This window comes from Aptenodytes patagonicus, chromosome 1 (genome assembly GCF_965638725.1).
Source record: "Aptenodytes patagonicus chromosome 1, bAptPat1.pri.cur, whole genome shotgun sequence".
Taxonomy (NCBI): Eukaryota; Metazoa; Chordata; class Aves; order Sphenisciformes; family Spheniscidae; genus Aptenodytes; species Aptenodytes patagonicus.
In genome coordinates this window covers 203,795,663-203,817,368 of record NC_134949.1, presented here as the reverse complement: position 1 = coordinate 203,817,368, position 21,706 = coordinate 203,795,663, and the positions used below count along the sequence as shown (strand labels likewise).

General features: G+C 41.7%; 1 protein-coding gene across 3 annotated transcripts in view; it reads left to right on the top strand.

The window, feature by feature from the left end:
* Positions 1-21,706, top strand: part of MTUS2 (microtubule associated scaffold protein 2) — a 331,425-nt gene that overhangs the window by 135,695 nt on the left and 174,024 nt on the right. For all 3 annotated transcript variants that reach the window (XM_076364310.1, XM_076364311.1, XM_076364312.1), the window contains one exon: positions 9,026-9,232. In XM_076364310.1, the coding sequence (XP_076220425.1) occupies positions 9,026-9,232 (207 nt within the window). The remainder of the gene's footprint in view (positions 1-9,025; positions 9,233-21,706) is intronic.

The window sequence follows — 21,706 nt, the reverse complement described above, 5'->3', positions numbered from 1 at the left end:
TGCAGAGTATGTGAAGCTGAAAAGTCCTTGGCTTAGTATAAACACTGCTTAGGAACAACTAAAATATCAGTGTGTTATCACATTGTTCTCATGCTAAATCCAAAACACAGCACTGTACTAGCTACTAGGATGAAAATTAACTCTATCCCAGCTGAAACCAGGACACAAGGATTCCAGTCCTGCCTTCAGGACTGCTAATTAGCATCTCCTGCAGCTCGATCCTGAGCTTTTAATCCAGTTTCTAATCCTAGTGATTTCAGTCCTGCCCTGGAGTAATGGAAGCAGAAGGATCTAGCCAGTTGCCATCCCATGACAAAGTGTGAGGTACCACGGAGGCTTTTAAACTGAAATCGCTATGGCACAGTATCGAGGACAGAAGCAGTGCCTCATAATGAGGATTTTATTCCCCTTTGCCATGCCATTCATAATGTAGCAGTCTGTTTAAGCAGCACTGATAAGCTGAGTGGTTTGGCCCATGTATAATACTAATACTCATAAAACTTACTCTAAAGTAATTGATAATTAAATCCCTGAACTGCTGTGATGGACTGTAAGTACTACAAGTACATTAAGGGTTTTGTTAGTTTTAAGACACACCAAGTAGAAAGTAAAATAATAATGAATGGTCCCACAAGTGTGATCTCCAAGTGTGAAGCCTGAAATGTGACTGGAGCAGTGATCCTTCTTCATCTGTAGGACATGGCACACGTGTTGGCATTGGCTGCGAGTTCCTTATTAAGCAGTGCTGCTCCTTAGGTGATGCTTTGCCTCGGATGGGTCAGGCAAATAGCGTGACTGTAAGAAAAAGTGTTCTGCACTGTAGGTAAGATAGGAAGTCATTGAATCGTGATGTATTTAAAGGTGCAGTAGTGTCTCCGAAAGCTTAACATTTGTTTATTTTATGTAAATTGTCTCTGCTCTTTCTATGGGAAACTTGTAATTCAAAACAAGCATTGAAGGATACTGTGTCTATAACATATAAATTACAAATATGTTTTCCTTGGTTATAAAGACTTCTTGGAGCAAGCGCATTAGGATTTGCATTAATTAGCTGATTATTTTGATGGGATTAATGTCTGATTTTGAAAAGTATAACAGGGATCTCATCATTAAAACTTCACTTAATTCTACTCATTAACTTCACTTAATTCTACACTTTTCAGTAGTATTTATAGTATTTTTTTCAAAGAGTGAGTTAATCAAATGTTGTTTCCTTATCACCTCTCTGTGTATTAAATTTGCCAGTCCTGCGGGTCTAGCAGTTCCTCTCCTTTCTAAGCAATTCAACTCTTGTTAAAGATACAATTTATATATAAATTAGGACAGCAATGTTTCTGATTACTCAGACACACACAAATATATGCATTTATTTGTGTATTTGCATCTGTATCATGTATTTCATCATGAATGCTGCAATATGTCTACACCTTTCTCCTGGTAGAAAAGATTTGCTTTCATGTTTATTCTCAGTAATACCTAATACTTGAACAAGTAAATGAGATTTGATGATAGAAAAGGGGTTATGAGGTTACTTCCTGAAATGTTGCATTACTGCTAGTCCAGTTGCATGCTTATTTTATAGGTTTACAACCTGAGGTGCTTGCGTTTGAGCTGGCAGACTTCTTAATTGTTTAAGGAAAGAGGTGACAAGGGGAGAATTCAGAGAGGAAAATATTCTCTATCCCCCACTAATCTGCAGTGTTTTCAGTTGGCACTCTTGCTTTCTTTGGGAGAGCGATCTGACTGTATTTCATAAAGAAAAATTAAGTGCTCCAAAGGGAGACACACACTTCTTCATCAGAGTTTTGCTAAGGACATTGTCACCATACTCAAGACTTAGCTGTATAGAATCATAGAATCATGGAATCATTTAGGTTGGAAAAGACCTCTAAGATCATCGAGTCCAACCATTAACCTAACACTGCCAAGTCCACCACTAAACCATGTCCCTAAGCGCCTCATTTACACGTCTTTTAAATACCTCCAGGGATGGTGACTCAACCACTTTCCTGGGAAGCCTGTTCCAACGCTTGACAACCCTTTTGGTGAAGAAATTTTTCCTAATATCCAATCTAATCCTCCCCTGGTGCAACTTGAGGCCATTTCCTCTCGTCCTATCGCTTGTTACTTGGGAGAAGAGACCGACACCCACCTCGCTACAACCTCCTTTCAGGTAGTTGTAGAGAGCGATGAGGTCTCCCCTCAGCCTCCTTTTCTCCAGGCTAAACAACCCCAGTTCCCTCAGCCGCTCCTCATAAGATTTGTTCTCCAGACCCTTCACCAGCCTCGTTGCCCTTCTCTGGACACGCTCCAGCACCTCAACGTCCTTCTTGTAGTGAGGGGCCCAAAACTGAACACAGGATTCGAGGTGTGGCCTCACCAGTGCTGAGTACAGGGGCACGATCACTTCCCTACTCCTGCTGGCCACACTGTTTCTGATACAAGCCAGGATGCCATTGGCCTTCTTGGCCGCCTGGGCACACTACTGGCTCATACTCAGCCGGCTGTCGACCAACAGCCCCAGGTCCTTTTCCCCTGAGCACTTTCCAGCCACTCTTCCCCAAGCCTGTAGCGCTGCATGGGGCTGTTGTGAACCAAGTGCAGGACCTGACACTTGGCCTTGTTGAACCTCATACAGTTGGCCTCGGATCATCCATCCAGCCTGTCCAGGTCCCTCTGCAGAGCCTTCCTACCCTCAAGCAGATCAACATTCCCACCCAGCTTCGTGTCATCTGCAAACTTATTGAGGGTGCACTCGATCCCCTCATCCAGATCACTGATAAAGATATTAAACCGAACTGGCCCCAGTACTGAGCCCTGGGGAACACCACTTGTGACCGGCCGCCAACTGGATTTAGCTCCATTCACCACAACTCTCTGGGCCCAGCCATCCAGCCAGTTGTTTACCCAGCGAAGAGTACGCCCGTCCAAGCCATGAGCAGCTGTTTTCTCCAGGAGAATGCTGTGGGAAACGGTGTCAAAGGCTTTACTAAAGTCTACGTAGACCACATCCACAGCCTTTCCCTCATCCACTAAGCGGGTCACCTTGTCATGGAAGGAGATCAGGTTGGTCAAGCAGGACCTGCCTTTCATGAACCCATGCTGACTGGGCCTGATCACCTGGTTGTCCTGTATGTGCTGCGTGATGGCACTCAGGATGATCTGCTCCATAACCTTCCCTGGCACCGAGGTCAGGCTGACAGGCCTGTAGTTCCCCGGATCTTCCATCCGGCCCTTCTTGTAGGTGGGCGTCACATTTGCTAACCTCCAGTCAACTGGGACCTCCCCGGTTAGCCAGGACTGCTGATAAATGATTGAAAGTGGCTTGGTGAGCACGTCTGGCAGCTCCCTCAATACTCTCGGGTGGATCCCATCTGGCCCCATAGACTTGTGTGTTTCTAAGTGGTGTAGCAGGTTGCTAACCATTTCCCCTTGGATGATGGGGGCTTCATTCTGCTCCCCGTCCCTGTCTTCCAGCTGAGGGGGCTGGGTACCCAGAGAACAACTGGTCTTACTGTTAAAGACCAAGGCAAAGAAGGCATTAAGTACCTCAGCCTTTTCCTCATCCTTTGTCACTCTGTTTCCCCCCACATCCAATAAAGGATGGAGATTCTCCTTAGCCCTCCTTTTGTTGCTAATGTATTTCTAGAAACATTTTTTATTGTCTTTTACGGCAGTAGCCAAATTAAGTTCTAGTTGGGCTTTGGCCCTTCTAGTTTTCTCCGTGCATAACCTCACGACATCTTTGTAGTCCTCCTGAGTGGCCTGCCCCTTCTTCCAAAGGTCATAAACTCTCCTTTTTTCCCTGATTTCCAGCCAAAGCTCTCTGTTCAGCCAGTCCGATCTTCTTCCCTGCCGGCTCGTCTTTCAGCACACGGGGACAGCCTGCTCCTGTGCCTTTAAGATTTCCTTCTTGAAGAATGTCCAGCCTTCCTGGACTCCTTTGCCCTTCAGGACTGCCTCCCAAGGGGCTCTATCAACCAGGCTAAATTGTCAGTCATAAGAATGGTACAACAATCTGGCTGCAGCAGCAGACAAATGCTTCATACCCTACCTCCTCCCTGAGGAGAGCCAAGCATCGTTGCTGGCTGGGCACCCGCAGCGCCTCTGAGCAGCCGATGAGCTGGGTGGATGAGATGTGGCTCTGGTGCACAGAGGAGTGGTCTTGCTGCTCTGGGCTTTCAGTGGAAAATGCAGTGAGTGTGGCTCAGGCACTGACAGTTCCTGTGCTAGATGTTTGTCGGATGCCGCTGCTTTGCATGTCAGCTACAAAGCAAACGTGGTCATTTGCAGTTTTAGTGAAGCGCGAGCTGACAAATTCTTGGGGTGGTGGGAATGTGCTAACCAGCCTTGGGTTGCCTGGGAGCTGGGAAGGCACAGAGCAGCTTTTTGGGGTGTTTAAATCTGAAGCAGGAGGGGATGAGCATTTCCTACTGTATGACAGTAGACTAGCCGATCAGAAATTAATTGAAGTTCAGCAGTAACAACTGTTTTGCCTTTGGAACTGAACTGTCCCAGGCTTGACAGTATTTGGATGAGAGACCATCGGGTGCTGGGCATAACCTTCTCACTGCTGTTTAGATGTAAATCATTAAAGCCTCTGTTTTAAAGCCCCTTTCCTCAGTTCTTGTTCAGAGAGAAGTCATTATGTCTATAACAGGGAAACCACAAAGGTAGTGGCAACAGAATAGGTTTCTTACTTGCGCAATTTGTTTTTAATCTGCAAAGGTATCAATGATTGGGTTAACTCTGCTTGTATTATCTCTGACTAGTTCAGTGACCTTGCAGCTAACTTCTTTGCCCTAGATTCCCCAATATGAAATTAGAATAATGATGTTCAGAGCATCCTATGAAAGAAAGTGAGCTTTCTGAGAGAAAATGACAACTAATGATGAAAGTTTTAACAGAAATGCCTGTCAAAAAACCCCCGAACAACCAAAAACCCTACCACAAGAAAACAAAGGCTTGCCAAGGTTCCCTGAATTGCAAGCGGAGTTGAAGTCTTGAACCACTACTCTTTTTCATAAGAACATATCTGTGTAACTACTTTCTTTAATTTTTCATTCATTTCAGCTAAAATCTATTTCAGATTTCACAGAGAAGTCACATGGAAGTTGCTTATACATGTGCCTGGAGTCCTGATTCACGTGCGGTGGGGATGCATAAGAAGCCTAGCTCAGACTTTTCTTAAGGCTCCCCAGCCACATCTGGTTTGTGTCAATCAGTCGCTACCTCAAAATGTTTTCATGTTTTAGATGGGAACAGCTTGAAGTGTCATAGAAAATCACTTGTGTGCCATACAGACAACAATACTTAATTCTATAATTAGCTTCAGGCAGTGAGACAGCTGGAAGGATTTTTTGCCGATTTTTTAAGCTTATTTTGGCAGATTTTTACTAAAATGAAAGCTGCTCATTAAAATAACTTTTGTTTTGAACTCCCAGACCTTTTTTGTGGGAGTGCTTCTATAATTCTAAGAAACAGAAATAATGAAAGAACATCCATCGTAAAACTTGATGATATTTAGAACAGAAAATACATACAATAGGCTGATGTCTCATGTATTTTAATGAGAAAGAAGACACAAAATGACTTAGCTTTAAGGGTTTGAATGCATCCCTAATGAGGATAATGTCCTGCCCCCAGGTCCTTGTGGTACAGAAGAGCTGGATTACAAAGAAGAGAAGTGAAAAATAATTTCAGGATGACCATGATTTCAAGATAGAAAATATTGTTAGTTCAGGGGGAATTTGACTTGAAGTCATAAACTGAAACACTCACAGAATTGTGAGAAAAACTACTGAATCCTCTGCCTGTGTCTGGGAGAATGATTTTGAAGAAAAGGTAGAGATGGCTGGGCAATTTGTCACCAAAAACTTTCTGGTTTTAAGGAAATTCTTCTTCAGTGACACCCGTGGTGCTCAGTGTGCCGTGGACTGCAGGTGCTTGGTCGCATGGCGGTGCAGAGAATGGACAGCCGGGAGACTTGGTGGGGGCATCCCTGCGGTTGAGCTGGGGACATGGGAGTCCCAGGTGAACCTCACTGTCCTAGGGCAAACGCGTTTCAAATGCTTTTTAAATAAAACCATTTCTAACCACTTTCACCCCCTGCCCCAGTGGAATTTCCCCTATTCTGCTGCAGGAAATCTGTGATATTTATAGCTTTTTGCTGTAAAATGGAAAGATTTCTCCCTCCACCTCAATTTTCAGAGAAAAAAAGGAATCTCAACTCTCAGCTTACGTAGCGCAGGCCTGTTGGTGCATTTTTCGGAAACCTGTAAAACCCACAAAAGACAGTCCCATACCTTCTCCCTGCTGCCACTGACCTGGGCAGGTTCCTTGCTTTTGCAGCCGCTTGCCACGGGTATTTGCCTCTGCTTCAAATCTGGATGCTACCTGGGCTTGGTCCTGTCACTGATGCAACACGGGGAATATTTTGCACACTGTGACAGAGTTGTGTGCCTTTTATCACATGCAGTTGCCCTTGTGTAATTAGTCCTTTAGGTAGCCGGCGAAGTTGATGTTTGGCCATGCCAAGCCACTAGCAAGCGTATGACTGTGCAGCCACCTGGGTAAGCAAGATGGTCTGGCCCATCCAAAATACTGCTGAAGTGTTTGTATCAGCATTGGTGGGGGCATGACAGGTCTGACTGTGGAAAGGAGAGAGCACAGGATCATTCTTCCATGGTAGAAGTGCAGCCTTACACTGACATAAGCCAATCTGAGTCCCGCCGTGCAGCAGTTATTAATGCAGGAAGGTATTAGTCCTCTCAGAGAGATTCTGTCAGAAAGATGATTAGCATGTCATTTCTAGCATTTGGGACTCTTGAAGCCTTTCACTGGACACTTTTTCTTGTTCCTACACGAAAATCAGTTAACACGATTCACACTAATTGAAAGCTGTGCTGGTAGCACTGAGGGAAACATTGAGATCAGGTTCTGTAGTGCCTTGCAGTGGAGTCATTTAGATGTGGCGTGAATGTCCCCAGCAGTGGGGAAGGAAGAAGTCTGGCTTGATGGTGCTTTGCAGATAACCATAAACCAGCTGTAATAGACTGCTGTCAAAGCAATGCAGCACAAGCCTGGCAGTAAACTGATGGTAAACATGACTGCTTATCTGTTCTCCGTGCTAATGTGCCTGCACTGCTCTTCACCTGCACCTGGAGCCCACAGCTACCTCTGAGCCCATCTTCACATCATCCAAATGAAGCCAGATTCAGGAACAGAGTCCAAAATTGTCCCTGTTGGTGCCAAAAAAGTGAACGCGGATTTTAGCAGTCTTTTATTACACACTGTTGATACTTGTTATTTTCATTTGGGTTACTCTCCACAGCATGCCCTTCTCTGGGCTGGTAAAGGTGCTGCAGCCAGACATTGATCTTGTGTCTTAATAAAGGCCTCAACTTGTGAAAAGTGGGTACAAAAAATGCATTTTTAAGAGTCAGTAGTTTATAAATTATTTCGTTCATTGAGCAAGGAGCTTTTTTTGATATCTTTTATAGGAATGTGTTTTATAGGATAACAAAACGCTTTTTAGGTTGGTGTTACACATATTTCTATTTCAAAAGAAAAGGTTTAGTTTGTTAAACAAAGCTTAGTCTTATTATTGTGATGAGGTACACAATTATCTTTCAAAATCCCCATAAAATTTTTCTGCTCAAAGGAGTTAGTCTTGTTTTCTATAAAGTCTCCTCAAAGTGTAATGCTTCATTAAGATTAATAAGGCTGTGACCTACATAGTTTACAAAAGAATTAAATACTGTAATAATATGAAGACCATATTCTTACTGCGCAGTTAATTTCTATTTTTCATTTATATTATGAATGTTCACTTCTTCCTTTCAAGTATGTGTCAGGCTAATGCACAAATAGTGTTCACTGCATAAGAATGGAAAAAGGGTGACTTCGTGGCCTTTTCTGGCAGAATATGTTGATAGTTTTAATACTGCCTTGTCTCCTAACCCACCAGTCCTGATGACTGATTAAAACACTGTGGCATCAGCTTTTGGAGAGCTTTTTTAATTATTTTTTTTTAATATATATTTTTGCTGCTCGGGATTCTACAAGGAACAGGAATATGATATTGTCAAACCTACAAAGAAAAGCTCTGTCCAAATTTTATGTACAGTTGAGGTCCAAATCCACTTGCTATCCAGACCTTCCATTCAAAAGCAAATTCTAATCTTTGGTCCATGAAGACAATTTGGAGCATTTATGGACCTATGTTCTGGATTTGCCTAGAAAAGTTTGTCTAGGCAAGAGCAGCAGAATACAGGTTAAGACACAAGCTACAGACAAATGACCAGTTAGTGGTTCCCACAGGCGGACATGGTAGCTGAACTACTGTTGTTGCCTAACTTCATCTGTTATAAGCCAGCTGCTGGCAGTTGTCTGAGACTTGGTTGGTGGTTTATAGTGAGGAGAAGTCCATCAGTGGAAATGGCTGGTGGTATGTTAGAAGAGTACAACTTTGCGGGTCACGTCCTTGTTCCCAAGCTTGGTGCAAGAAAAGGGCATTTTCTTTTAGCAAAAATTGAAAGAAAGACTTCAAAGAAGTGTTTTCTTTGATGGAATACAAAGAAGTCCTGTGTCCTTGAAGAGGATTGTTGGCATTCTACAATAGTTTCCAAAATTGGAGGCTATGTGTGGCGTGTTTGTCTCTGTGTATGAGTTTCTTTTAATTGGCACATAACAAATGTAAAATTAGAAAGTGATACAGCATAAAAGAAGATAACATTAAAAAAAATCTTAGCAGACTTGAACTACGTTACTTTCTGGAAGTTTGAGTTATGCCTCATGTGTCCTTGCTGCATTTCACGTTTTAAAAATTATTGCAACCTGTAATTGTTCCACAGAACTTCTTTTTAGTGGAGCAAAGAATAAGACATCACTGCAGTTTGAGCAGCTGTTAAAACTTATATTCAGTCTTTATACTGACTTTATGTAGCTGGGTGGTACAGGTAATGGTCAGTATATGCCAGTTTAGTTTATTTAATAAAAATTTCTTTCTTTTTCCTTCTTTCAGTTGATCTTAAGAAAGGCTCATGTCCAAGTGCTGCAAAATCAAATCTCCCCAAGCCCTGCCAGTCTGGACTTCGTCCTCCAGGTTATTCACGGCTGCCAGCAGCTAAGCTGGCCACATTTGGGTTTGTCAGGAGCTCAAGCGTATCCTCTGTCTCCAGCAACCAGTCAAATGACAGTGCTCAGAGTGATCAAAGCAGGACAACCAACCGTAAGTCCAAAAAGTGTCCTTCTTTCTAGAGGGATATTAAATAGATGTGTTCCAGGATTGTCCAGACTGGAGTTTGTGTCTAATTTAGGACTAATGTAATCTGTGCAGCACTCACTAATCTCTTCTGTGCCACTGAGTTGTAGGTTTGGTATCTTGATTTCCCAGTGTAATTTTTTAAAATATTACTAATAATAGATGAATAGGTGCTGAATGTACATTGCATACAGAAGGGTCTGGTTTCCCTGCTGCAGAGAAAATCACATTAAGAGTGAACCTAAGGCATTTTTGTATTTTGTTTTTACTTAGCATATCCCTTCTTACAAGCTGAAATAAGTAAATAATCACAATAAACTCCATTTGGTAAGTACATTGCAGCCATGCAGAACACTTTAGGACGAAGATTATCTAAAATGATCAACATAGTCTTATCTGCTTTTCTTCTGCCTCTTAATACACAGTGTAATAAACTTAATTTAGAAAATTAATCAAATAATGCCAGTGATATGAAAGAGTCAGAACTGATATCGTAGCTGTCGTCTCATCTACCAGACTTGGAAGGATCCCATGGCTGAAATGTCATTTCAAATCCTATTTTCTGTAAAGACTGTTAATTTTATTAAGTACAAAATAATACCCACTGGATTGTGCGGTCCTTGGGAAGTGTGTGCATGCCCTGGGCGTGGAGCAGAAAGGGGGATTGAGGGATTTTCATGCCCATTTTTCTTTGAAGACTGGATTGAGCCTGAACTGTGTCAATATCAAAGCAAGTGGTATCAGTCTGGGAGGGCTGCAGATGGGGTGGACCAGGTGATAGGAAGCACCAGAGGAGACAAAATGCTTCAGGCTCCTCAATCTTTCAATGTTTGTATTAATTTGAAATGAATTAAAATAAATAAAATGAAAATAGTTAAAAACCCTAAGGATTTTCTCTTTCCCCTTTTATATGGGGCAATTGAAATGCCGAAGACTAATGTGTCTAGGGACTTCTAACTTTTCCAATGCCCCCAAACATATGTTTCTGTCTATCTTGTTTACTGTTGGACTGATCACTCGCATCTGTCTATTTCCTAGTAAACTCTACTTTGAGGGTAGTTAACCTCTTTTGCTTTGCTCTTTTACCCTACATTTACGCCTTTGGAAAACTTTTCCTTTTATCTGGTGTAATCTTTTTATCTTTGGTTACATAAAGCCTTTGTTAGGGACAGAATTACCTGATTTCTGATTAGATCTAAACTACATCTCTGCAAGAAATGTTGTTGTCTAGCAGTTTCAGGTGTGAATCTGAAAAAAATATCATCTGTAGGTACAGCACTGTCCTTGAACACAGTGGATGCATACAGGTTCATACAACTGAGAATTCTCTAAAAGGAAAATACTCCAAACTGTGGAATTTGAGTCAATTGATTTCCATTAAAAAAACTATGGAAGAAGCATTACTAATCTCAGACCCAGAAAGTTACGTCTGACTTTTCATTTGTCTGAAAGAAGTTGATTTCATTTATATATTCTGGTGTATTTTTATATTATATTTGTACATTAAGCCCATAAAAACTGAAACCATATTCCAATCACTGGAAGGATGTGGAAGTATTTGGCGCATACATTTTGTTCTAGCTCACTTGGTTGAAGATGGTAACCCTCTTTAATTTTGGGTTTAGGATGTTGTGACCAACTTGTGCATGTTGCAAGAATGTTTCTGACAGATACGAAAATTACCCAGGGGAAGTGTTCTGCTTGTACAAATTCATGTAGAGACGAGCTCAGCCTGTGACCTGATGAACAATAGGACCTATCACTTCTGCTCTTGCTGACAGGCTCATCTAAGGAGTTGTCTAGTTTCTCTCCACCTCCATGGGAGAGCAAGAGAATGAGCACCTCCCAAGGGTCATATCTCTGACATGGTTCCTGTGACATGCACAGCTTTCTATCCCAGAAGTCTTTTATTTGTCTTTAATTCCAAATGGATAGTGCTTCCTCCTGGACTGGGGTGAGACGAGGAGAAGGTGTGTTGCCAAGCGAGTGAGGGCATGCCTTGTGTTTAGGGTGTCAGCCCTCAGGTAAGTCATCACACGAGAAGACACCTAACATCATCTGCTTTCTTTGGATTAAAGGCAACACAACTCCCGTTCATCACTCCTAATAGGCCAGATAGGTAGGAAGAAAAAATTGTTGCCTTACTGTTGAATTATTAACTTTCATAGAAATGTTATCAGTGTGAAACTGAATCTTTTTCTATTTATAGTCTATGTGCCAGCAAGAGTTAAATTAGTTGCCCAACACCCAGGGAGCACAAATTAGTTGCTTTCCATTCTACCGCAGCTTATTTAACACAGATCAGCAGTGCACTTCAACATGCACAGAAAGTAACCCCAAGAGTGGATGTAGGTGAGAAGTATTGGCTTGGGAATCTTAGCATGACATATTATTTCTTCCCTTCACTGTCTGCTGGAAGAATGGTTTTATTTAAATTAAATAAATAGCTGATTCTGTAGTTACTACCTGAGATCATGTCTTTGACTAAATCAGGCTTCCTAGCAGGGTAAAGTTTTACTGTTAATTTCCTAGCTCAGTAGGGTGGAAAATGCAAAATGATCTAGCTTTAGAAATCTTCAAACGTATATGATAACACAATTTCCTATTTAAGCAGCATCTCTGCGTGTCAGGGAGACAGAAGTAATTGAAAAATCTTGCAAGTGGGCATATGTTATAAATAGAGGGACTGCTACTGTTGTAAATCGAGGGGCTCACCTCAAGATCTTGTATCTGCCGTAAAAAAAATTATGATGTATTGTAAGTTGCTAAAAAGCAGATTACTATGGGTGAGAGGAAAACACAGGTTTATTTTAGGGGCAGAGTGTTTTAGGGGAAACAACAATTCTTGAAGGGGTCCTAGTGAGATCCTGTTCTTGCTTTTCTCTCCCCTGCCAGATGTCTTGTGGTGCTAGCTCTTCCCAAACCCCTGATGGTTACATTTCTTTTCAGAAATCCAAACTAGTCTCTCATTTTGGCATACTAATACTGATTAAATACTGTCTAGAGAGTAAAACCCCACTTGTTTAGAGTAAGGAGACGTGAAGTTTGTGTTGCTGGGAAGTTTGTTAATGGAGCTGCGATGTGGCAGCTTTGTTCTTCACCAGATTTCTCCCCTTCCTGTGACCTCTCTGAAAGCAGTAAGCCTGGATGTGCACGGAGCCCATGCTACACTCCTCGGCTGACTTTCTGGCAATAGCTCGCATATTCTGATTCACTCAATTAAATGGATTTGCAGCGGTGGGATTGTGCTCTTTTCCCATGGTAGGGACAGGGCAGGCTGTGCAGCACTTGCCTGCTTGTCCTCTGGTCTTTCCTGGAGTCCTGTCCCTGGAGCGTGGGTATAAGCCAGGCTGCTGTTCGCCGATAACACACCAACTGCGACAGTCGTGCCATCAGCTGCTAATCAGGATCAGTCATAACGGGGCTCTGCTTCTATGGGGGCCTGCCCAATTGTGTGCTGAGGCTGGAGGGACAGCTCTGGCATCCAAACCACTCAGCATCTTGCTCAGCTTCTGTGACAGGGAATTGACCTGCAAGCCAGGGTCACTAGTCTGTTTCGGCCATTTAAAATCCTCTTTTTGGGGCTTACGTGTAACTTGCGGTTTGCACACAGGGGAGCCAGGGTCTGTGAAGCTCAGTCATGATGACGGTGGCATGTGAGGCAGCTTCTCACCTTGCCGAAGGAGGTAGGATGCAATGACAGAAGCCAAAGACCACTCCATTTCAAAGCTGGGTCCTAGGATGGATCAGGGGAGCTCACCGTGTCTCACCACTGGCTGTCCTGCTGTGTTCAAAATGAAATGGTTAAAATGGTTCAGGGTGAGCTCTTTGTTCGATATGGCAAACAAGGGCAGTTGTGTTTGAATAAAACAACTCAGAGAAGTGGAGGCAGTGAGAGCTCGCTGTACCAATGGAAGGGGTCCATCCTTTGTTGCTGCTAATGTTCCTCTCCGCTCGGTGTGGAGCGTGCAGCTGTCCCTGCCACTTTCACACCTCCCATCCCATGGCTTCCCACATCAGAGCAGCTCTATACCGCAGTGCAGCAAGGCCCACGTGCGGTCTCCTGCTGGGGCAAAGCTACATGGCCTGATGCCTGTGGGACAGCTGGGAAACCCCAGGCTGAGGCTCAGCTCCAGGTCCTGCTGTTGGCCCCCCCCAGATTTGTTCCGTGCCACAGATAGGTTTTTCCAGTAATATTTTAGTTCAAGATTACCTGAAAAGTTCAGGTTTACCCTCAGCTCTGGCATACTACTCATGAGGTTTAAAAATGCATAATATTCTAAACCATTATTCTTTATTTAGAGAGAGGGTTTTTTGTATGTCGAAAAACTTGTCGAGTTTGTTTACACTCTAAATTGGCTAGAATTGAATAATTCAGATACTTCAATCTAAGAGGAGCATGAGTGTTCTCTGCTAAATATGAGAAAAAGCGAATGACTAGCAAAGTCATGTTAAGGTTGAAACCAGTATGATTTGGAGTGGAGTGAAACAATTGTGTAAACATAAAGAAAAAACTCCTAAATAGGTAACTTACAACAAAGTGCCTAACTTTGCATATTTTCCCTTGGAATTTTACATACACTATATTGAAGCTTCTCCTGTGTCTGAGGTTCACGTCGTACACCAAAGGCCCACAGTTGTCCGATAAGGTTCCATATTATCTTGTGATTCTGCAGTGTGGTAACACGATGCCCAGGCTGTAGTTTCTGTTTTACCGGTTTAAGGGGCGTAGAGTTCTCTCATTGCTTGTATCTGTATTTCTAGTGATCGGCTGAATATCCTGCTCACAAAATTATTTTCTGTACTTCATCAGAATAGACTCTAAACGTGCTGTAAGCACCACATGGGAAACACTTCATTAAGCACTGTGAAACAGTTTGATGTGTGGAGCATTGGAAGAAAGACGGATTGTTTAGAATGAGTTGAGATACGATAACTGCTATGAGTTTAGGAAATGGAAGAATGTAGGTATAATATTAGAAAATACTTTGTAGTCATAAGGTCTACTAGTCTGTTAAATAATCTTCCAACTCAAGTGATGAAATCCCTGTTGCTTAAGATTCTTAAAATAGAATAATAGCATGATGTTAGAGGCAATTCTTCTCCAGCAAGGTGCTAGACTAAAAGACATAATGCTATTCAGTATCTACCCACAGCTCTGAGGGCTGAAGCAATTTCTTTTCAGACCGAGCAAGAAAATGGTGATGACTATTTCAAAACTTGCATTAGTATCTCATGACAGCTTTTGTTTTGTTTAAAATTATAAAAATATGAAACTGCATGTTTTGTGTAAACTTCCACGATCCCTTCTTCATCGTATAGATTTCGTGCTGGTTTTTGACCTTGCATTGCTTGGCCTTTCTAAATGCATATTAATTCTAATAAGCAAAGATGTCAAAGTGTCAGATTCAGGTGGGTAGAGAAATGGGGAAATTAAAGTGAACACAGAAGCCTTGAATAGGTGGTTAATTGCCTCCAAAAAAGGTAGAACATTCAAAACTGTGACGTGGTGGACAGATATACCAATTGTTCTTAATTATGTAAGTATGTAAATACAAAGATTTTCCTATATGAAAATACATTCCAATCATATTTCTATGACTGATTTTCTGTTCATTTTTCTACATGACAAATTCAATTTTTTTTTTCCTTCTGGTCTTGTTTTGATATTAATATTTTGATGGAAGAATCACGTTATGCCATCACTTCACTCTGAATAGGACTAAAATAGAACAGTATCGAATTAGGATTTTCAGCTTTGTGGGGCAAAGCATCTGGAAAAGTGCAGTATGTCAGCCAGGAAGAGCAAGGGCTGAAAAGACATTTTAGCTGCCTTCCAGACTCTCAGCATTTACTTTTCATACTGTAGTTGTTACAGCTGGGGAAAAAAAAACCTTCAAAGAATGACTTGGAGGTGTAGGCACAGCGGTTTCTCTTTGTTTGCAGAGATTGAAACAACAGCGATGAAGTAGAAGTTGTCCGTTAAATTCAGTGGGTTTTAGATACAGTGCTTGTGATAGTGTTTTAAATGTGATAGTTTTAATAGCTTAGATAATGTTTTTACTGTCTACACTGTTACATCTTCCCCTGCCCATCAGAGCACACAGAAGAGGGAAGCAGTACCACCCTGGAAGGGTCTGTACCACTCCCTGCAAAGAGTAAGTAGAGGCAGGAAGATCAAGCTGGTTTGGAAATGCAGAACTACTTTTATATGAAGATGCCAACCTGAAACATTTGGAGGGGTTGCAAATTTACTGAGTTGAAGTTTGTCAAAACCGAAAAAATCCGTGAAACTCTCAATTCTGCAAAGTCCACTTTTTATGAGCAAAGAACAGTTGAAAGATTTTTGCCAAGTTCTTGTGCCAGCTCAACTTCAACAGAGTGCTTAATCATCATGTTTGTTATTGTTGTAAAATGCCATATAAAATCTGCATTTTTAGGTGTAAGAAGGCTGGTCTGGGAGATTCTGTGTCTGTGTGCTAAAATTGTCCTGGCTCAGACCTGGCAGCTCCAGTTCCAGTTTTTGGCACTTATTTCTGTCTGGCTTTTTAAAAGTGACTTAAATTATCCACCTCACTTTTCCCGTCCATAAAATGGGGTGGGAGAGTACAAATGTTTGTGCAGGTATTGGGTAATGGGGCGACAAGGAAGAAATGGGTAGTGACAAATCCTCTTTCCTGGCCCATTTCCACATGGGATTATTTGACTGATTACAAGCGCCTAATTTAGTCACTGTGACTCTCAGTGTTTAATCTGCAGAGGGTAAAAAGCAGTTCAAACCACTGGCGCACCAGGCTGCCAGACATCAGTTTCACTGGAGAAGGTAGTGCATTGCCCCACGAGTAGGTTATTCCCATCACAGGCACCCAAACTCTCTCCTTTGACTCTGTGGGGAGATGTTGATTCAATGATCAGTCTTGTGAATGTAGCTACTGTGGCAGCCTGCTTATGTACCCCTATACTGGGCTGTTTCATCAGCCCCTTCTTTATTTTAAAGATGTTCTGTGGCTGGTTTTGTTCTGCCCTGGTCCATAGGAGATCATGACTACTTTTTTATTGCAGTATAATGGACTTCATTCATTTCGTAGAGGGATATGAAGAAATCAGCAAAGCCATTTCTAAAATAACTATTTTTTCAATCTTTAAATCACATTTTCTAAAGCATCTAGTCTTCCTGGAGCCTGAAGGGAATCCCCTCCAATAGGGATGGGAGGGGGACAGGAGGCTGGTCCCCTCTGCAGCCTGGGTTAGAAGAGAGCTGCTGGTGGAGTGCGTCTTTCAAAGTCTGGGGAAAAGCCACAGTCAGCCTGGAGCCTGTAACGGGGACAAGCACAGCACACGTCTTTCTGGGGACGCACAGCACTTGAAACAGTAGCACTTAAAATGTCCTTTTGAAAATATGAAGGCAAGCAGCAGCTGGAACATATCTGTCACATCCAAATTAAAATCCCTCTGAAGACCAGAAAACTCACTATAAATTGTCTCCTTTTCATACTCCAATCTTCCTATTCTATCTGATGAGGGGGGAAATACTCGTTTAGAAGTGAACCCTGTGGGCATTCATCGGAATGGATTAATCTCTTAATTTAGCCCGAAGAAAAAATAAGAAATAAAGCTTTGAAGAAGTGAGAGCTCTTCCATTTCTCTTTTTCTTTTTTTTTTCTTTTTTCATTTTTTTCTTTCTTTTTTTTCCTTCTTTTTTCCCCCCCTCCATTCTGGACTAATCTGCCTTCTAAAGGAATCCCACTGTGAAGTGGGACCTTGAAGCACTTTTGAGAAACTTTCCTCTTCAGCCTGTCCCTCTCATGCATTATCATTACAGTATATAAATCAGTATTTAGAAAGGGTTAATTCTGGATGTCTAACTATGGGGCTTATCACTGGATACAGCTCTCACCTTGGTATTTCATTGACTTCATCCACAGTTTTTGTGCTTTCTGAAATTCAAGCTTGTGGAAATCTAGATGCATTCAAATCTATAAACCTCGATCTCCAAAAAGCACTGCATTCTGCATCTGGTTCAATTCTACATTTTGTATTGTCCATGAGGTCGGAGCCGATGAGCACAGTGAGGGACTCCGGCTTTAAAATTCATGAGTCAAACAGGAGCCCGATTAAACCAATTACTGGCAATGACTAAAATCATTAGAAACTCTATGATAATAGGCTTTTTTCCAATGATGATAGCTTTTTTCCAAAAATAAGCATTAATTTAAAGATACAAGAAGTTCAATATGGTAGTTATGAGCCAATTTTGAGTCACAGTGAGACAAAGAAATATCTATGTCACAGTTTTGAATTATGGAAACTTTGAAAGGATTTTTGAAATTATAATTTCCCTTGTGTAATTTCTGCTTAGGGTCAATGAGGCTGTTAGCTTGTTTTCCTAAATAAGAGGCAAATAACCCTGAGGTTCAGTGTGTCTTTGATCTCTTTCTAGAAGGACCAAATTAAAAAAGTGAGTCTGAGATGATCTCACTGCAATCATATTATTAATAGCTGTTGTCAAAAGTGAAATATTATGAATTTGTTATGCACACAGTTCAATCCACTGTGTGCCTTACTAGCAATAAACAGGACCAAAGTTATAAGTACTGTAAATATTACTGGCAAATCGCATTTAGACCAAAAGGTTTCAGAAAACAGAGCTGGCCTCTTTACAGTACCTGAAAAATCAATTAACAAAGTGTTATGCCCTTGCAAAATGAAGTGTGGATAATGAACACAAATAAATGAAGATTTGCAAAAAGCCTGTGTACTTATCCCTTTTGGGGAGGGAGAGTGACTGATTAGTTTAGGAGAACTGTGGTGGATTAGTGCAGGTATGTATTAACAGTGGAGCAAAGGAAGACAAACTTCAAAGAAGTTTCTAATCTTTGATCCCATTATGAATCCTGCAGAAGACTCGTGAATTGTAATTTAGTAGCGAGAGAAGTGTTACAGCCAAAAGAGCGTGGTGCTATTTATAGAGGAAAAACTTTTCCCATCTAGAGGTTGGGCTGGAATCTCACCCATGACATTTTTTCCATCACACTAATCTAGTCCAAACACGTTAAAATTGAGGTCATTTATGTAAGTCTTCCAGGTGCTCTTGAGAATATCTGCAGTAAAAAGAAGAAACGGCGTCTTTTGCAGCTTTCAGTCTGTGAGTTGTGATCCAAGAACTTAAAAATTGCAGCTTAAACAGCCTTTCCTTCCGACTTGCTGCTTGACAGTCTCTAGAGGCCTGGGCAAGATTACATGAGGCTGTAAACAGCTCAAAACATTGTGGTTCTTTGTCTTGTGACAGGTGCGAGACCACAGGCTTTTAATTTGGGATTTCCAAAGTTAATTTAAATGCTAGAAGAAAGCTGACTGAGCTCTGAAATAAGTAAAACCAGCACTGGCAGAAAAAAGACAAACTGAGATCCTCCAACCAAGAAAACTAAGCTGAATAAAATGGAAACAATTGCACAGTATTTCCTCCCGGGTGGGAGTTATCACAAACTGTAGGCTATTGACACAATAGACATCAGCAATACCACCATCAGCATCTAGCAAACATTCAATCCCTTGGACGTGAGCCTGAGAAATGGTAGCATGCCTCCCATGCGGCAGCTTTAAGGGTACACCTGTGGTGTTGGTGTGGTTGGAGGAGAAAGCTGCTGCTGTTCAGGTTGAACTGTGATTTGCAAACAAGCCCTGACTCTCTGTTCCTTGTGGCAAGGAGTCAATTAAGCTGGGCTACACGGTGCAGGTCTTTAATTTATGCTGTTCCCAACTTCATGGACTGCTGATACAGTTTCACGCACTTCAAGTTACCGTCGCTGTGTCCACTGAAGGCTATACGGTCAGAAATACTTATGCAGAAATATAAGCATTTAGGATGAGAGAATAAAGTGCTCTGATTCACAGATGTGAACTGGACCTTGCCAGAAGAGCCGTCAGCATTCCCATACAAATCTCGACGTCTGATCGTGCGTTGGTGAGGTCCATCTCAGAACGGGGCACATCTCTTGCTGTGTGCGGATTCACCAAGCGGCCATAAGGCTACTGTGTTATTTTAGTGCACACTGTTTGAACTGGGCTATTAGGCGCTCCATAGTGTGTGTTTCTATGTAAAAAGGTAGATGTTGCTGTCCAGAACGCGATGGAGATGATGCCTATGCTGACTGACAGGTGGACTGATGCCAGCAGCAACCACCAGCAACACTAACTCTGCACAGTGGACCTTGGTGACACAAAATGAGCCCAGATCAGTTAGTTCTTCCATGTCATGAACCTTTCTCCAGCTGAATGTGATGTCGGTCTTCTCTTTTTGTTCTCTTTTTTAAAGCAACCTTCTCAAAGAAGACAAATTCCATTATATTCCTTAATTAAACTACCACAAAGAAAGAAAATAGCTTCTAATTGGCAAAGAAGAATTGGGAGACACCCTTCTACCTCACCACTAAAAGTAGAGAAGGAATACAGTAAACGAAGGAACGAGTTGTTTCCTACCACTGCTTTGCATCTCAAAAACAGTATACATTTCAGGTGCTGCAATAGCTTAATATTTATATTTAGTCAGTGATTAACTTCCTTCCTATCAAACATTACAGTTATACTGTCTTCCTGCCAGCCATTCCTGGAAAGGTATGTACAACCTCCAGAGAAAACTAAGCAAAACTGAGTGAGGAATGATATGTTTTGAATAAAATGGCATGTCTTGATCAAAACATCTTATGACCAAACCTGGGAAACCCTTGTATTCTCTTCTCCTGCTGCTAAACTGTACGGATTAGGGTGGGCCAGAGCTCAGTCTATACCCTGAAGTGTGTGGTGTGACTTTCTTGGGTTAGATGAAAGAATTAAAAATGCATCACTTTTAACCAGTATTTTTCTCCTAAAAAAAGAATATATAATTTATTTGACACTTTTTATAAACTCTCCTGCTCAGTTCTTACCGCACAGCATGAGATGATCTAGGAATTTATATTACTTTTGTAATCTGGGGAAAGGGGATTTCCCAATGAACATTATTACAATACTTTTATTTAAACTGAAGGCCTATTTTTAGATGCTTGGTTATGTCCTGGGATAAAACGTTCCTTCTCTATCATGTTCTAATGTTGACTAAATGTATTATGTACTGCATCTAGGTATCTAAGGAATTTTAATTGTCTCAGAGGTACACAATAGCTTTTTAGAATTAGGATATTTATCACTTGTGACAGCTTGTAAATTTAGATACAGAACAGGCCTGTACACTGTCAAGCTGTGTGGGAAAGTAAGAAGAATAAGAGGTAGCGTCATGGTCTCTGTATGCCTTCCAAACACATTAATAGTTAGCATGGTCTAAAAACGTCTAAGATGTAGTTTAAAAAAGCTTAAACCTGAAAGTAAGATGCGTGAAAATGTAAAAGAAAAAAGCTGATGCTAAGAAACTCTCTCTTACGCACACAAGTCAGTCCCACTCCTTTGGCGAAGTGATAGTTGCTCTAAGTAGCGTACTGAATTATGCATGGCTTACCAACAATCCTGCACTGGAGCTCAGTTGTGATGGTGAGAAGCTTTGGGCAATGTGTGCACTCCTGAACTGTCATCTACCTGTTGTGCGAATCAAAAGTATCTGCAGATAAAAAATTCAGATTAATTGAACAGAGCCCTCGAGCAGCTCACTAAGTGATGCAAGCTTGCTATCAGTCACAGTTGGAAGATTAAGCTATGCACCGTCAGGCTCAACAATTTGCAGCTAGGATTAATTTGTTATTCCCCACTTGAGGGCATGCCAGCTATCGTGTTAAAAAAAACTAGTAAAACTAGTCTAAACCATCAAAGATTGGTACATTTTAAAACAGACTGGCTTTTTCATGGGGCCCGCAGTTTTGTAACCATGTCATTTGGGGGATTTTTTTAATTGGTTTGGATAGATGGCAAACCTTTCCCTAACTGGTGTCTCACCAGCTGTCGTAAGCTGGTTTCTGCCCTTAGCCGGGGGCTGTGGGAAGTGCTGCTCCACTGCTGTCTGGGCAGAGGTGAAACAAAGCAGCAAGGTCATGCCCAGCCCTGGTGAGGGTGAGGACAAAACATCGCAGGTCCTTGGCCCATGGGAGGACAATTTTCTCTAGCAGCTTGACGTGACAGAAGCCATGCAGTAGTAGAGGGTAAATGCCTCTTGTTTGTATTTACACACTTCTGATTTGGGCAATAGAGATTTAATCACTATTGATGGAAGTGCTGGTTTCCTAACTACTATTATTGTTTCCACGTGAGAAGTATTTCTGTATCAGAAAAATGATTAGGCACTAACTTCACTTCTTAATGCTTCTCATATCCCAATACCTATCTGCACAGAGCCTCTCCTTCATCCACTTTTTCTCTGTGATCATCAACAGTGATCCTCCGAATTCTGCAGTCATCCATTTATGACTTTTCCCCTTCCCATATGGCCATATATTTGGAGTAATCATCCTGCTATAA